Source organism: Sus scrofa, chromosome 12 (assembly GCF_000003025.6).
Source record: "Sus scrofa isolate TJ Tabasco breed Duroc chromosome 12, Sscrofa11.1, whole genome shotgun sequence".
In the NCBI taxonomy this organism is placed as follows: domain Eukaryota; kingdom Metazoa; phylum Chordata; class Mammalia; order Artiodactyla; family Suidae; genus Sus; species Sus scrofa.
In genome coordinates, this window is record NC_010454.4 from 17,432,587 (window position 1) to 17,449,625 (window position 17,039).

Below are 17,039 nucleotides of genomic sequence, written 5' to 3' on the forward strand. Positions count from 1 at the left end.
CTGTCCTCCCCTCTGTCCAAAGCAAGGTCTTTATTGTCCAGCCAATCAACACGTGTTCACCCAGGCCTAGTGCTGTACCAGGCACACGGTATTGAGCATAAATACAAAAGTGTAAGACACAGGTCCTGCCAGTCTGAGGCGTACAGTCTAAATGTTTCTCAGGACTTAACCCCATGAGTAAAAATCAAATCTGGACTCTGTAGCCAGGAGTACAATGAGCATTCTTTAAAGTCACTATTTGAAAGAAAAACATTACATCCCACATTTATCATGGCATGAAAGTTCTTCCTAGTTATAGCTACTTCATTGCTGTCAATAAACACGGTTTACTTTTGTTAAAATTCACCTAACATTTTCCTCCTTGGCAAAGGAATTTTAAAAGGTAGTAGTGAAGAGCTTCGGTGCAAATTTGGCCAACAGCTGTCTGGGCAAAAGTGCTCTAGATACCGAGTGACTGAGCTCATTTCCGGGCCATTTCTCCGACTGTTCTGAGGACAACCTAAGACATCTTTCCACCGAAGACATTACTCCCAGCCAGACGAGGGAGTCAGGGCTACGGAGAGTGGTCTGGACGAGACATTCTTCATAGCGAACTTTAGCACCAACCACCTCGGGGACCACACCAGGGGCTGCCGGGAGCTTCACCCCCCGTGTTGACCACCTGATTCTCTGACAGACGCACAGAACTCACAGGCGTGTGGTTCTGGGAACAGCAGCTCATCCAAACCGAAGGCTGGACTGAGACACTGTACACAGTGACAGTTCCACCCCAGGAGGGAACGTCCAGCTGTGAGCGGAGAACATTCAGCACAAAGCAGACACGTGGGAGCAGCGGTCTCAGGAGCCTGAAGCCCGGGCGGTGATGCAGGCACACAGGCTCCACCGGCACCTCCTGCCTTAACTGGACCCTGCGCGTGTGGCTGTGGAGCCCGGGGAAGAGCCTTTGCTGCGTGCTGGGGTCACGACCCCAGGGTCTCCATTTGGCAACTAAGAGGCAAAGAAGGAAAGGACTGGATGCTTTTCTAGAGTTTCTAGGTCCTGATACCCTCATGGAAAAAGACCACCGATTCCTTTCAATTAAACCAGGAAATCCAGGTTAGAATATCGCTTCAGGGAAAAGTTCAAATCTGAACTTCTTACCTGCAGGAAGCAAGAGCCTTTTTCTCTTGAGGACCATTTGCTTCAAAGCACTGAAAGGCGAGCTGCTAGCTCTGGCAGTGATGGGAAAAGGATGCCAAAGTCTGAGCGGACCCCAGGTGGGCAGAGACGCCAGACCCAGGACGGCACAAACGAACTCGGTCCCCCGCCCACCCTCCGCCTTCTTCCCATCTCGAGGCCACTCTGGTTGTTGTGCACGGAGCCCCCTGGACCCCTGCATCCACTGCCAAACTGGCCATCACAGCCATTAAAATGGAAGGTAGCATTTAAAATGTAACACTCGTTGTTCATAACATGTAAGACTGGTTTCCCTAGCACATGTATAAGGCACCATGTGAGAAAGCTGCTCCCACGCCCGGCCACACGCCCACACTCGGCTCCTCACACGCACACACGCACACAGAGAGGCCAGCTGCTTTGGCCATGATGCACAGGGAACGGAGCGCTTCCCGTCACTTCTGGTTTTTGAGCTGGTTGGAGAGCCAGTCCAGGCCTTCGTAAAGCCCATCTCCACTGGTGGCACAAGTAGCCTGAATGTACCAGTTCCTCTGGCGGAGGGAGTGTAAGCCGAGCTTGTCTGTTATCTCTGCTGCATTCATAGCATTGGGAAGATCCTTGAAAGAGAATATTCAAACGTCAGTTTATAAATGTTCCATCCACGTAACAGAATATGAAGCTTTTCCCCCAAACCTGCTCTTAACCCGCAAGCTTATCTCTAGCCTCCCAGTGGCTCAGGCCCTAAACCTTGAAATCATCCCAAATTTTTCTCTCTCTCCTCTCACAACTCCACGCTAGGAAATGCCCCCAGCTCTATCCTCAGAGATATCAGAACCTGCCACTTCTCACCATCTCCATAGCTGTGCCCTGCTCCCACCATCGTCTATCATTTCTCCCTTGGGTTAGTGAAATGACCTCTGGTTGGTTCCCCCACTTCCGCTCTTGTTCCCGGGGAGTGTATTCTCACCTCGCAGTCAATGAAAGATCAAAACCCTGCGACAGCTCCATCTCCTGGGGTCCCTTAGGATGTTCTGTGAGGCCTTGGTGACCTAAGCCCCTGTGACCCCTCCTCATTGTCCTGCTTCACCTTTTTAAATACAGCACTCACCGCAAGTTACTGTATCATAAAACTGACTTCAGTGTGCGTATTCTCTGCCTCCCCTAACAAGAATGCAAGCTTTACTGGGGCAGGGATCTCTAGCTTGTTCTCTGATGTATTCCACGTGCCTAGAACTGTGCCTGGCATGTAGTGAGGTCAGACTGAATTGGAATAAATCAGCATTAAAGAGCAAGGCAGATCTGGCTGCAAGGATATGGAAGGACATCAAAGCTATGCTAAGGGAAGAAGCAGGTTGCAAAACAATGTAGAATATGATCTCCAGAACTGAAATATGAATATAATCACATAATCGCCGCTTATACAGGCACAGGGAGTTATATCTCTAGAAAGAAGTATGAGAAATTTAACAATGTCTTACCCTGAAGAGTGGGGCTAGAATGTTTCACTTGCTATTCTGAATTGTCTGCGTGTTTATACCATGAGCATGTTCTGTTTTTATAATTGAAAAGCACAAGTGTTATTTTCTTTTAGGAAAGTCTGTTACGTTCACTAGTGACCTTCAAACTGACATCGATCCTAGTGGTAGGGTCATAGCTGAGTGAGTGAAGATCGACTCTCCCCTGAAAATCGTGCTGACAAAGAGCTAGATGACAAGAGAAAATGCTTTGAATAAATCCGAAGTGACAAACAGGATGCAGCACCACCCAAACAATACGATCTCCATTATATAACAAACATCGTCACGGAGGAGAAAGTGGAAGGAAACACATCACAACGTGACGGTGGATATCCAGGCTGGAGCAGTCCACAGGATTCTGCCTTCTCCTCCACACTTGGTTCAGCTTTGAGTCCTGAGGCTGCATGGTTCTACCTCCTCCTCCCACTCCTTTTTTACTGCTTTATGTTATATTTACACAGTTTCTCCAACGACAGGCCCCATCTGATCCAATCTCATCTTCTCCTTTGCTCCCCCTACCCCCCACTCCATCCCTGCTGCACTGGCTGCCTTGCTGTTCCTAGAACAGCCTGGCTCTCTGCCTGCTGGACTTCGGTCTCTGCTCAGATGTCGTCTGGCCCTTCCTCCAAGAAAACTCCTCCTGGACATATTACATGTTATTTATTGACTGACTCTCTCCCTACTAAAACGTAAACTCCATGAACACAGGGATTTTTGTCTGTCCGGTTCACTGCTATATCACCAATACCTAAAATGATGTCTGGATCTTAGTGAAAGTCAGTGGCTATTTGTTGAGCAAGTGAACGAATAGAAAAACAGGAGGTGAAGGAGAGGGTCATGGTAGGAAGTGAAGACAGGGAAGCAGGCATCTAATTAAATATGCAGAAAGCCAGTGACATACCTGTTTATTTACAAACACCAATAAAACTGCATCTCTGAGCTCATCTTCAGCTAACATTCTGGTTAGTTCTTCTCGGGCTTCATTGACCCGCTCTCTATCGTTACTGTCAACCACAAAAATCAGACCTGGAAAGAAATCGCAAGTGTGTTAGTAATCAGAACCTGGGAAGGGCAGCTGTTTACATGTCCTCACAGCTTCTCCCTGCTTACGAGTGTGGTTTCACCGAAAGCAATCAATACAGAAGGGTATATGATCGCTAGAAGTGGGAAGCCTGCTGTACAGGCAGCTAGCCTTTTTCAGAGGCATCATAGCCCTTTACCAGATTATCAATAACAAGAACATAGAGAGGAAACAAGAACACAGAAAAGGTTAGGGTTTTTTTGGTTGTTGTTGCTGTTGTTTTTTGGCTGCCCTGTGGCATGTGGAGTTACCTGGCCAGGGATCAGATCTGAGCCATGCCAGATCCTTTAATCCACTGTGCCTGGCCAGGGATCGAACCTGCGTCCTGGCACCACAGGGACATCGCCAATTCTGTTGCACCACAGCACGAACTCTTAGGCTCTCTTTTTTTTTTTTTTCCCCCATCTTTTTAGGGCCCACCCACAGCATATGAAAATTCCCAGGGTAGGGGTCAAATCTGAGGTGTAGCTGCTGGCCTACACTACAGCCACGGCAATGCGGGATCCGAGCCACATCTCCAACCTACACCACAGCTCATGGCAAAACCAGATCCTTAACCCACTGAGCAAGGCCAGGGATCAAACCTGCATCCTCATGGATACTAGGCAGATTTGTTTCCACTGACCACAATAGGAACTCCTCCTAGGCTCACTTTTAATCACTTCACTTCTACATCATGCCTACATGATGAAGACCCAATAAAAATCTATGGACATCCAAGTTCAGGTAAGTTCCCTCCTGGTTGCCAATGCTCTGTGCACGACACAAGCTTTGGGTGTGGGACCTCAGATCTTGCCCTGTGCATCTCTTCCCTTGGCTGATTCCTTTGTATTCTTTTGCTATAACAAAACTGTGATCCTGGGTATAGCATTTTCCTGAGTCCTGTGAGTTGTTTTAATGAATTGTTGACCCTGAGGGGATAGTGGGAAGTGCCACATTTGGAGCCAGCTGAAAAAAAAGGGAGGGTGGTCTGCAGAGCCCCAAATTTGAGGTAGTGTCTGAGAGTCTTGAGCTCTTAAGCTGTGACGTGTGGCCCACCACCAGGTGGTTGGTGTCAGGAGTCTTTGCAGCATCCCACACTACACAGCAGCACAGAAATCCCAGGAAGCAAGAGCAGGTCGAAGAAAGGTACTACCCCAGTCGTCTCTGGGCAAAGGTGGCTGAAACCTGCACAGGCCTGGTCACTGCCACACTGGCTGGAGGAAGAGGTGGGGCTGGACGAGGTGCCCAGGAGTCACTATCCAGACCAGGATGGGGAGGACTCTTAGCAGTGGTCCTCGTGATAGTAACGGTGATGACAGCTTGGTGGTTAGCTGACAGCAGGCCCTCTATGAGACAAACCGGGAGGGAGCTGCCAAAAGAACTAATTTGATCCGAGGCTGTATCAACTGGAGTGCTAGCAGTTCAGTTTCTAAAATATGGGCAATAAAAAGCCGACTCTACTGTACATTAGTGAGAGTTAGGTGGTCAGTGGTGGACCCGACACTCTAAGACACAAGCAACCTGGGGGGATCCAAAGAATGGCTAGGATGGCAGAGGAATCAGATACCTTGTCACAGGAAAAATAACGTGCATAACTGGGAAAACTACTTTGGGAAAATACTCACTGGGGGGACTGAGCTGTTTTCAAATATCTAAAAGCTATGACATAAAGAGAGGTCCAACTTGTTTTATAGAGGAGGTCAAGGTGATAAAGGGTCAACAGAACTGAAGGTGCAGTGGGCTGTCTCAGGAGGCACACCTGTCACTGGAGACATCTGTGTGCAGCTAAGCCGCCACTTGGGACACTGCAAAAGGGACTCTGCTGGCAGGAAAAGGGTAGTGGGTTCCAATGACCTCTGGCTTCCTTCTGACAACAAGATCTCATAAGCAGGTCTAGGAGGGAACACCGGTGCTGGCCCTCTCCCTTGCTGCTCCCCAGGCCCCCTCATAAGCAGGTCTAGGAGGGAACACCAGTGCTGGCCCTCTCCTTTGCTGCTCCCCAGGCCCACCCAACAGCTGCCAGAACAGCTCCCTCCGACAGGCGGGAGCTCCCACGGCTTCAGGATGTTTGGGGCTTACATGAGAGTCAAAGTCATGTCTGTTACATCACATGAGACCAAAAAATGCAGAACATTCAAAATTCCCCCCAAAGATTTGAGAGGCTGCCAGTAAGTTCTGGACTCTGATCATATCTAAGCAAATGAAGTTATCCTCAAATTTGAGAAGATCCTTAGTCTCCAATTCAAAAATAACAGGATGGAAGCTGACCCCTCTGTCATTCCTAATAAAAATAAGGCTTTATAAATATTAGGGCCCGGAGTTCCCGTCGTGGCGCAGTGGTTAACAGATCCGACTAGGAACCATGAGGTTGCGGGTTCGATCCCTGCCCTTGCTCAGTGGGTTGACGATCCGGCGTTGCCGTGAGCTGTGGTGTAGGTTGCAGATGCGGCTCAGATCCCACATTGCTGTGGCTCTGGCGTAGGCTGGCAGCTGCAGCTCCGATTGGACCCTAGCCTGGGAGCCTCCACATGCCGCGGGAGCGGCCCAAAGAAATAGCAAAAAGACAAAAAAAAAAAAAAAAAATAGGTCCCATTTTATACTCTGTTTTTATTTAAATCCTTATGTGAGAAACAAAAGAACCTAGCATCAGACCGACTATGCTTTTGAACTAAGAAAACCTAGAAAAGGCAAATTTACACATGAATAGTGTACCGTAATTTGTTTTTTAAAGTGGGGAGGGATATATATCTACAGCTGCTTGTATATGCACAAAATATCTTTGGACAGATACACAAGGAACAAAGATGGTTGTCTATGGGTGGGGAACTGGGTGGTTAGGAGGCGGGAATGAGATGGTGACTTTTCACTATATACTTTTATTTCTCTTAAAAGTTTTAACCATATAAATATATTGCCATTTAGCAAATTAAAATAACTGAACCTGTAATCAAGGGAGAAAAATCTTTCCACATTAAAACTAATGGACCATTTTATGTGAGAGCTAAGCTTTCATTAATTTTGTCCAACTCAACATACTAGACAGACTGACTGTTGGGAAGTTGGCAGGAAAAATAAGAGCAATGTCCAAGATTACTAAGGGCTGAAACATTTGGACCCACCAGACGGCAAATCCAGTCTTCAAACAGTCCCCATTTCCTGATATGAAGAGTCTAAATCCACCCCAGGAGCTCCCGTTGTGGTTCACTGGGTTGAGAACCCGACCAGTATCCATGAAGATGCGGGTTCAATCCTTGGCCTCGCTCAGCATTGCCGTGAGGTGTGGTGTAGGTTGCAGATGCAGCTCAGATCTGGTGTGGCTGTGGCATAGGCTGGCAGCTGTAGCTCCAATTGGACCGCTAGCCTGGGCACTTCTATATGCTGCTGGTGCGGCCCTAAAAAGACAAAAAAATAAATAAATAAATGACCCACCCCAAGGTCCTAGAATATATAGCCAGTTCCCCACCATCAAAGCAATAGTTACCAAAGTTCAGTAAAATTAGGCTTGTTATAAACAGAATATTGAAAACAAAAAGGCATTTCAATTTGGTGACTGAGTGTGACAGCTCTTAACAGGATGGGTAAAGGGAAACTTTCTAGGGAATGAGGACATAAAACCTCTACTAATTTGGGCTCTGTGACAGTTAATTTTATGTGTCAGCTTGCTTGGGTCACAGGGTGCCCAGACATTTGGTCAAACAGTCCTTCTGGGTGTGTCCATGAGGGTGTTTCTGGATGAGATTAACATCTGAATCAAGACACTAAGTAGACACCCCTCCCCAAGTGCCCAAACCCAAACCAGTGAAGGTCTGAATAGAACAAAAAAAATTAAGAGAATTCACACTCTAACTTCCAGCTGGGATATCTGTCTTCCGCCTTTGAACTGGAACTGGCACCATCAGCTCTCTTGGTTCCCCAGCCTGCCAAACACAGATCCTGGAACTACTCAGCCCCCATAACCATGTAAGCCCATTCCTTATAATAAATCTTTATTATGTATATATAATATTACATATATGATTTATTATATACATATAATATCTATGTATGTATATCCATTCATCCAATTGGTTCTATTTTTCTGAAGAACTTAAACTAATACAGGCTCTTATCTGAGTGCCTACTACTCTCCAACCGTAGAACTAAGCATTTTATAAAATCAACCTCATTTAAGCCAAATGATCCAGCACAAGAGGTATCACCTCTATTTTATAGATGAGGAAATTGAGACAGGAAAGATAACCTTCTTAAGGTTTCATAGCAAGGCTGTGGTTCAAACCCACACAGGAATTGCAATAGTTTGAACAATATGGCAAGTTGTCAATCCAGATTAAATGGACCCTCTGAGTGTCAAAAGTTGTACTGTCTGCAATGGACTGAAACACAAAGATATAAAAATCTAAGTGTCAGTCATGGAAAGTTGGGTATCAGGTTGTTTCTCTGAAAAATCAATGAAGGGAAAGGAAAAATCAATGAAGGGAAACATTGATTTCTTATACAAACTATACTTAAGAGAAACCAAATATTTGATGAAGGAATGCTTTGCTTAGAAGGACTGCAGCTGATAAATGCAGTTGTGATGACAGAAAAAGAAAATGGAGAGATAAACTGTTGTAGATTAAGAGACTAAAGAGACATAACAATGAAACATGGTGTGTAAACTTTGATTCCTGATGCAAACAAACCAAGTGTGGAAAGGATATATCTGATATAATTGGGGAAATTTGAATAAGGATCAGGGTACCAGCCATTAAAGAAAGACTATTAATTTTGGAGGTGTGATAATGCATAGAGATTATGTTTTTAAAAAGGCATTATTGGAGTTCCCTTGTGGCATCATGGGTTAAGGATCCAGCGTTGTCGCTGCAGGGGCCTGGGTCACTGCTGTGGCACAGGTTCAGTCCCTGGCCCAGGAACTTCCACAAGCCATGAACACAGCCCCCCAAAGAGGCATTATCAGTTTGAAATGAACACTAAGGATGTATGAATAAAAGGCATCAAGTCTGGCATTTGCTATAATACACTCTGGGCAGAATGTCAGTAACTTGAAGCTGCGTGATGGTTACGTGGGGATTCGTTATGTATACTCTTTCTTTTCTGTTTTAAATTTTCCACTAACAAAAGTGAAAAAAAAGCGTGATTTTGAGGAAAGGCATGTTAAATCTAGAGGGTGAAGGAATAACTACAAGTAGAGTTAAGCGTTAAGGCAATAGCTAAAATAATGATAAATAATACATAGATAATATAAAGGGACAGTCAGCTTGAGTATTTGGTCTGAAAGAGACTGAAAGAGACTGACAAATACAGGTCTTTACTATGAAACATATGCAATGAAAACACCACGACATTCTAAAATGACTATGTAGATGCCACATGGGTATGATTTTACATGACAATCAGGGTGTGAAAATTATGTCAACAGCTTATGGATATCTTGATCGGCAATATCCTTTAAGATACCATTTATCTAAAATATAATCAATGAGAGTTCCCGTCATGGCGCAGTGGTTAACGAATCCAACTAGGAACCATGAGGTTGCGGGTTCGGTCCCTGCTCTTGCTCAGTGGGTTAACGATCCAGCTTTGCCGTGAGCTGTGGTGTAGGTTGCAGACATGGCTCGGATCCTGCGTTGCTGTGGCTCTGGCGTAGGCTGGTGGCTACAGCTCCGATTCGACCCCTAGCCTGGGAACCTCCATATGCCGTGGGAGTGGCCCAAAGAAATAGCAAAAAGACAAAAAAATAAATAAATAAATAAATAAAATATAATATAATCAATGAAAAAAACTCAGGCTAATAGGGGAGTGGGACACATTAAACCCCTGACTTTTCAGAAACCAATGGTAAGGAAATAAGGTAGTGATCTGGGACATTCATGTCTATTCACGCATTAGTAGAATAACAGGGCAGCAGGGAGGGACTGCAGCCACACGGGACGCTGGGATTTGGAGTTCCAGCCATTCCTGTTCTATCTCTTTTCTTGCCATAGGCATGATTTTTAGATATTCTCAACAGGTTTAAAAGAGTTTCAAATTATGAATTCAGACTCTTCCAAAATCGGTACTTTAACCAAGGCACATATAACTTTCGCTGAACTAAAAAGATAAAAGTCATTAGGACAACCACTTTCTTTTTTTTTTTTTTTTTTTTTTTGTCTTTTGTCTTTTTGTTGTTGTTGTTGATGTTGTTGTTGCTATTTCTTGGGCCGCTCCCGCGGCATATGGAGGTTCCCAGGCTAGGGGTTGAATCGGAGCTGTAGCCACCGGCCTACGCCAGAGTCACAGCAACGCAGGATCTGAGCCGGGTCTGCAACCTACACCACAGCTCACGGCAACGCCAGATCGTTAACCCACTGAGCAAGGGCAGGGACCAAACCCGCAACCTCATGGTTCCTAGTCGGATTCGTTAACCACTGCACCACGACGGGAACTCCAGGACAACCACTTTCAAACTGTTCTGGATTAAGAGGCAAGTCCTATGTAAGGCATTAAAGGCCAAGCACTTTTCCAAGGAAGGCAGGGACTGCTTCTCAAAGAGACCTCCCCAGTAAGTATAAGTGGGTCATCAGAAGAGAAGGAGTGACTGACAGTCCAAATAAAGCCGAGCACCACAAGGATTTGCTTCAAGCGTCCAGCTTTAGATGCGCCTAACAGAAATGGTCCCAAAGCTAGAAACCGGGTAACCTTTACCTTGTGTGTTCTGGAAATAATGTCGCCATAAAGGTCTGATTTTGTCTTGGCCACCGACATCCCAGACTGTGAAGCTGATGTTTTTATATTCCACCGTCTCCACATTGAAACCTAAATTGGGAAGAGGCAGAAAATGTTTAATGAAGACTTTTGCTGGTTCAACAATTCAAAATAATTTCAGCTAACATTTGGACAGTGTTTTTAATTTACAAAGCAACTTGCCAGTCAAAGATCTATAGCTTACAAAACAGAATGTGTTAGTCAGCTTGCTCCCCTATTCATCACGACAGGTGTCTCAAAGCTACTCTTCCCCAATCTTCCACCTCCCCTCTCTTCCTACAGATCTTTTTTTTTTTTTTTTTTTTTTTTTTTGCTTCTTCTATTTAGGGCTGCACCTGCAGCATATGGAAGTTCCCAGGCTAGGGGTCGGATCAGAGCTGCAGCTGCAGGCCTACACCACAGTCACAGCAATGCGGGATACAAGCCAGATCTGCAGCCTACACCATAGCTTGCGGCAACCAGATCCTTAAAACCTACAGATCGAGGCTGGGGATCAAACCCGCATCCTCATGTATACTACGTTGGGTTCTTAACCCACTGAGCCACAATGGGAACTCTCCCTGCAGATCTTATGGCATACCTCAGGGCAAACAGAAGCCACCAGTGGGAATGCTTCCACCTCCCACGACCCAGTGGAGAAACCCACCTACCCCTTCACCCATAATTTTCTCCCTCTCGCTTGGAACAATGGAAGGGGGCATCTATCCAGTGCCAGTTCCATCCACACTGGGAGCTTCTACTCTATTTTCAGCCCCTCTCCAAAACTTCCAGCCTGTTCTCCGCAGCATGCTTAGGTTGTTTACGTCTTTCCAAAAAGACCCTTTCTGGGGAGTTCCCGTTGTGGCCCAGTGGGTTAAGAACCCAACTAGTATCTAGAGGATGTGGGTTCTCTTGGCCAAAGCAAGCCACGTGGCCAGGCTCAGCATCACTGTGGAAGAGGACTGCACAGGGGTGTGGCTACTGAGGGGCATGATTCACTGGGGGCCATGAGTTTAACAATCTACCACAAGATCGGTATTCAGTTCATTCACCAAATATTTACTGGACATCCACTATGTGCCAGGCATCCACCACCCAAGGAGAGTGGTGAACAAGGCAGACGTGGCGCCGCTCTCATTTACATTTTTGGAAGAGAAACGATGGAAAGCAATGACAGATGTGCTGAGAGTTACTAAGAGTTTCAGGTTGCTATGGAAACATAACAGGGGAAAACCCATCCAAGGGGGTCAGGAAAGGTGTCCCTGTGAAATGATGCTTAAACTGAGACCAAAAGAATGAGCTGGCACTAGCTACGTAAAGGGGGGAGGGAGGGAGGAAGAAGGCAGGAAAGCAGTCAGTCTGCAGAGAGGAAATGACATAGAAAGAGATCCAAACACATTGTCTAAGGCAGAGTAAGCTGGAAAACAACACAAAGATAGTCACCAAAATCAGTGTTTTTTAATACCTGCTTACATGTCTTTTGATGTATTACATTATGGAAGCATGAATTATTTTTATAATTGGAGAAAACCAAGCAATTATGCTGTTTTCATTATGGACCGTAACATTTTTTAAATTGCGGGTATGAACATTTTCTCCATCTGGTTTCCTCCTTTAAATGTTGCAATCTCTGCAGCTGCTGCCCAAGTTGGAAGTTGATCGGTCCATTCCCATGCCTAATCCAACATTTGGAGCACTACTCACATTCATATGCTATCCTGGGGAGCCTCTTCTCGTCCAAGAGTTTGGCTGGAGGCAATCCATAAGGCAAAGACTAAGTTCTGTCAAAACTGCCCTTGCAAAAGCCTTAAATAGTTGACAAAATACACTGTGGGTTTGCAGGAATAACTACACCGCCAGATTGTCCTCCAGCATTGGAACAAATCAGATCCTTCAGCTGACCACCAGCTCAAGTAGCTGGCACGAGCCGGAGTGAAGAAGGAAAAAAAAAAAAATCACACTACATCTTTATACACTGGGAACACACTCGGTGTGAAAAGATGCTTCCACTTAGAAAGGCCAGCTGGAAGGAAGACCGAAGAGGAAGCAACCACAGTCCTAGCTCCCATCTCACACTTCGGCTGGGACACCTGCTAACTGAGAGGAATGAAGGGCATAACTGCCCGGACTGCTTTCATGACTGTTGTCGTCTTTTTCGCTAAGCGGATAGGTTACATTTCTTCCAACTAAATGTAATCATATGACTCCCCTGTAATCCTAGCAATGTGCCAGACGTGCCAGGGAGCAACTGGAAAATTATGTATTACCTGGCTTAAAAGTTTACACTCTTAGACAAGATTTTCAAGAAGAAACATGCGATAAAATAAGACATGTATAAAAGGTAACATATTAAAGTGTAAACGGTCCTGTCCCAGGCCGTCAACATACCGATTGTAGGGATGGTCGTCACAATCTCTCCCAGCTTCAACTTATATAAGATGGTGGTTTTCCCAGCGGCATCCAAACCCACCATCAGAATCCGCATCTCTTTTTTCCCAAAGAGACTTTTAAAGAGTTTTTCAAAAACGTTCCCCATTGTAATTGAATTCTGTTACCTGAAGGAAAAGAGAGGCAAGTCAAGTAGTTGTTATTTGCAGAAATACAGACATACAAATACAAGGTATATACATGAAATATAAGTCTCTAATAGAGGTGGCGCCTCGTAAAAATTAAACAATTTTAAGTATCGTTTGGCCAATAAAGAGCAGAGTATCTTGTCTTCAAAGGGCAACTCAACTAAGCCTTTTGATGCCCTGCCAAAAATTTCAGTTTTTCCACTGCAGCATCCAAGTGAGATAGGTGGAAGCACAGTCTCAATGGTGGCAGGCTTTAGTTATCTGAAGTACGGAAGCTGTGACACAACAGATACCACTAATACTTCTGAAATGAGAACTTAAGAGCAGAGAACCAGTTTATTTTACACAATGTGAAGCAAAGTCTTTAAGTCAGGTTAAATAGTAACATCTCTTAGAAATTTAGTAGTTGCCTTTGGCTAGCAGATCATATCAATACCCGGAAAAATTTTCAGAGGTGAGGAAATACAGCATTGGGAAACTACACTGCTAATAGAGAAATTAACTAGGCAAAGAGTTGCAAATATACCATAGCATCCAGAGTTGACCGTTACTCACCTTACTCTTAATTTTTTTCCCCCTTTGGCTTTGCCAGCAGCAGCATTTGGAAATTCCTGGGCCAGGGATCAAACCTGCACCAGGGCAGTGCCCTGAGCCACAGCAATGGCCAGAATGGATCTTTAACCTACTACACTACCAGAGAATGCCTTAATCAATTTTTTTAACTTTTTTTGACATATAGATATAGGAGTCCCCACTGTGGCCCAATGGGATCAGTGGTTATCTCTGTAGCACCAGAACACAGGTTCGATCCCCGGCTTGGCACAGCGGGTTAAAGGATCTAGCACTACTGCAGCTTCGGCACAGGTCACAAGTGTGGCTTGGATCTGATCCCTGGCCTGGGAACTCCATATGCCTCAGGGCAGCCAGAAAGAGGGGAAAATAATACAATTTACATATAGATATAAACATACATGATAACATTTACTTCAATGAAATGTCATAAACCAAATCAAAAAATGATTTGTTGTACCCAGATTTCCTCGTGCCCCTTCCCAGTCATTACTCCCCAAAAGGTGTACTGACATCTAACTGCATAAATGTTCAGTATTTTATTTTTCAGTCGAGTGCATGAAAGATTATATAAAAGAAGCTAATAGCAAAGACAGATTGGCTTTGCCGAAATTTACTCTACATCTTTAATTTTAACGAATCAGCCTATTTGAAGTGTGAGCTTGACATTCCAATTAAAGACTTAGAAGCAGTACTGAATACAACCCTTGTTTCCCTTTCAACTGCAAACCAAAGGAAAACTTTACTCCTGGGCAGAGCAGGGATAAGATGGAACAAGAACAGTCCATCTCCCATTCATCAGAACCCTAGGGACCTCAGAGGGGAGGTCACCAAATTCGAGGCCCCACCTCTAAAACTGAACCTTGTCCTACAGTAGCTTAACTTCATGGATGATGTCCAAGCACACATCGTTTTATTCTACGACCTGAGAAAAGGAGCAGAGCATTTATCCTGCACATAAATTAGGTATAGGCAAACTACTCTAACCAAAGAATGATGCTCAATGTTTTAATCATTCTTACAAGAGCCGCACAGAGTAAGTATATAGAAATACAACGCACTGCAGTACTCAAAAAGCTTGTTGGGCGACAAACTAAAGAGTCTTTGTCTTTGTTTCCGAAAAAGGACAAATCTCATAAATGAGAAAAACAGTGAGGAACATGCTGGGAGAAGGAAGGTTACTTCCCACTTGCATGTCCTATGAAGCAAATACTCGATTCCTCCTCCCAACCGCACACAGTATACACATCCCATGTTCTCCCTCCGGCCTCTCTTTTTTCCTACTCATCTGCTGAGCTGCTGCAGACCCTCTGGAAGACGCTGCCGACCCTGGCGCCTCTTTGGCACGCTCACCCTCCCCTCCCACGAGCACCAACTGTCCATCAGGGAGAATTGCGGGAAGATGTCCAGGACAAGAACCGGAGCAAGTGGCCAAGTGGGCGTGCGCAGCGGGCGAGCAGACGCGCCAGGTCCCCGGGGAAGGCCTCCGAGTGTCCCCTCTGCCTGGCCTCCAGGCCTCTTCCTCTCGAACTGCGGGCCCTCGGGAGAGCAGAGAGCCCAGCAGAGGATGAGAGCCAAGTCTCTCGATCCCCGCAGCCTGGCCATTCTTCTCATAGGGCGGAAAAGGGACAGGGAACCCAAACGCTTTGTGAAGGCCACCTGCTGCTGTCTAGTTTCCCGACCTCTAAAGGTGCGGAAATCCAGCCAGGCCTTCAGCCATCTCTCCCTCGCCTGTGACTCACCTGCCGCCGAACTAAGCACTGGTACCAATACCGCTGCCTTTAAGAATTCGGATCCCCTCCGCAAAATGGCGACAGGCTCGGGGCGGGAACAGTAACCAACCAATCACTCCCTGACTCTTGGAGTTTATTTCTACCAATGAGCTCGAAGTTCCGTGAGTGACGACAAGTCTGACCAATGCCAAGGAGAATAAAAGCCTAGGAGGGCGGACACCCGCCCCTGGGGACCTAGGCGACGGCACGAAGCTTTGGAAATACCGGCTTCATTCTCCAATGACAACGCACCGCGTCCCGGCGAGACACGCCCATGTGCCCCGTCCCAGTGCTGCTCGTGACCAATCAAAAAAGTAAAAAAAAAAAAAAACTCCGATTTGCTCTGCCAATCAACTAGGAAAATTTCCACGGATTGAACGAACCCAGGGAGTATTAGGACCAACTGGGTGCGGGCATGTGGGCGTGGCCAAGTTCTGGGCGTTATTTAAGGAAATTTGCCTTGGTTGAGCTAAAAGTAGAAACTAGTTTGGGGCGTTGGTCTGTGTGGGAAACACCAAGACGCCGACACCAGAGTTAGACATAAGGAAGGTTTCCTATTTAGTGTGAAGCTAGACAGCCGCCCTGTTTTTGAACAGATTTTCAACAGTTGGGAAAAATGCTAGCAACCTGCACCTTCGTTCAGATGCTCAGGACCACGGTCTTGAGAAGTGTTCTCATTAATTCAACACCTAATGCCAACTTGGTTCACTGAAAAGTTTACAAACGCCCGTAAATGGCATATAACTGTGCATTTTAGGAAAAACTAACATCTGTTAATATGTGCCAGGAAATATGTCGAGAACTTGACCTGCATGATATAACGCTCCGTGAACTGGAATCTACTATTATTCCCATTTTACAAAGAGGAAAATGAAATAGTAGGTCAGAGTTTTAAGTTCAGGTCTGACGCCTTAATCTTTTTAACCAAATACTTTCTTGATCGTGATGACTGTATATGTGTATGTATGTGTGTATATATATATATATGTATGTGTATATATATATATGACAGTAAATACAAGAAAGTATGAGAGGTTTTTCTACATGATTCTTTTAAAATTATAATTTTTCCTAACTATAACAAAATTATAGTAATTTTTTAAAGTATAATAAAAAAAAAAAGACACTCCCCACCAGAGAGAGAGACAAAAAAGAGAAAAAAAAAAAAAAAAAAAAAACACCCATCATCCTATTATCCAGAGGCAGTCACTGTTACCATTTTGGTTTATTTCTTTCCAGTCATTTTTCCATGAAATTTTTACATAGTTCAGATTATGAATACATACAGTCTTCTTTTCCTCTTAATCTGAGACCTACACCACAACTCACAGCAAGCTGGATCCTTTAACCACTGAGCAGGGCCAGGGATCAAACCTGTATCCTCATGGATACTAGTTGGATTCATTTCCACTGAGCCACAACAGGAACTCCCTCCACTTAATATTTTAATGAGTATATTCCAGAGTGTTTAACATTTGTCTTAAACATTTTGGAGGGCCATGCCAATGGCATTTGGAAGTTCCCAGGCCAGGAATGGAACCCAAGTCACAACAGTGACAATGCTGGATCTTTAACTACCAGGCCACCAGGGAATTCTGTGTTTGTTTGTTTTGTCTTTAACAGTTTTGGTAGCTGTGTGATATCCCATTATATGGATATATCC

The 17,039-nt window shown here is 45.1% G+C and overlaps 1 protein-coding gene and 1 long non-coding RNA gene across 4 annotated transcripts in view; one reads left to right on the forward strand and one right to left on the reverse strand.

Moving 5' to 3' along the window:
* Positions 1–17,039, forward strand: part of LOC102165973 — a 31,209-nt gene that overhangs the window by 6,113 nt on the left and 8,057 nt on the right. The gene's annotated exons all lie outside the window — the stretch shown is intronic.
* Positions 8–15,390, reverse strand: ARF2 (ADP-ribosylation factor 2). Of its 3 annotated transcripts, XM_021066045.1 has the most exons (6): positions 15,347–15,365; positions 14,958–15,143; positions 12,847–13,013; positions 10,420–10,530; positions 3,574–3,698; positions 8–1,772 (listed from the first exon to the last, which is right to left on the reverse strand). In XM_021066045.1, the coding sequence occupies exons 3-6, from the start codon at positions 12,992–12,994 to the stop codon at positions 1,611–1,613; spliced, it is 546 nt and encodes a 181-aa protein (XP_020921704.1). In that variant the 5' UTR covers positions 12,995–13,013; positions 14,958–15,143; positions 15,347–15,365; the 3' UTR covers positions 8–1,610.

Bases quoted from the DNA above. Each gene is read 5' to 3' on its own strand.
- ARF2 (XM_021066046.1), bottom strand. From the start codon at position 12,994: ATGGGGAACGTTTTTGAAAAACTCTTTAAAAGTCTCTTTGGGAAAAAA. The intron at 3,699-10,419 runs GTAAAGGTTACC...ATTTCTTTCCAG, and splicing joins TTATTTCCAGAACACACAAG to GTCTGATTTTTGTGGTTGAC. The intron at 1,773-3,573 runs GTATGTCACTGG...TTCTCTTTCAAG, and splicing joins TGGTGTTTGTAAATAAACAG to GATCTTCCCAATGCTATGAA.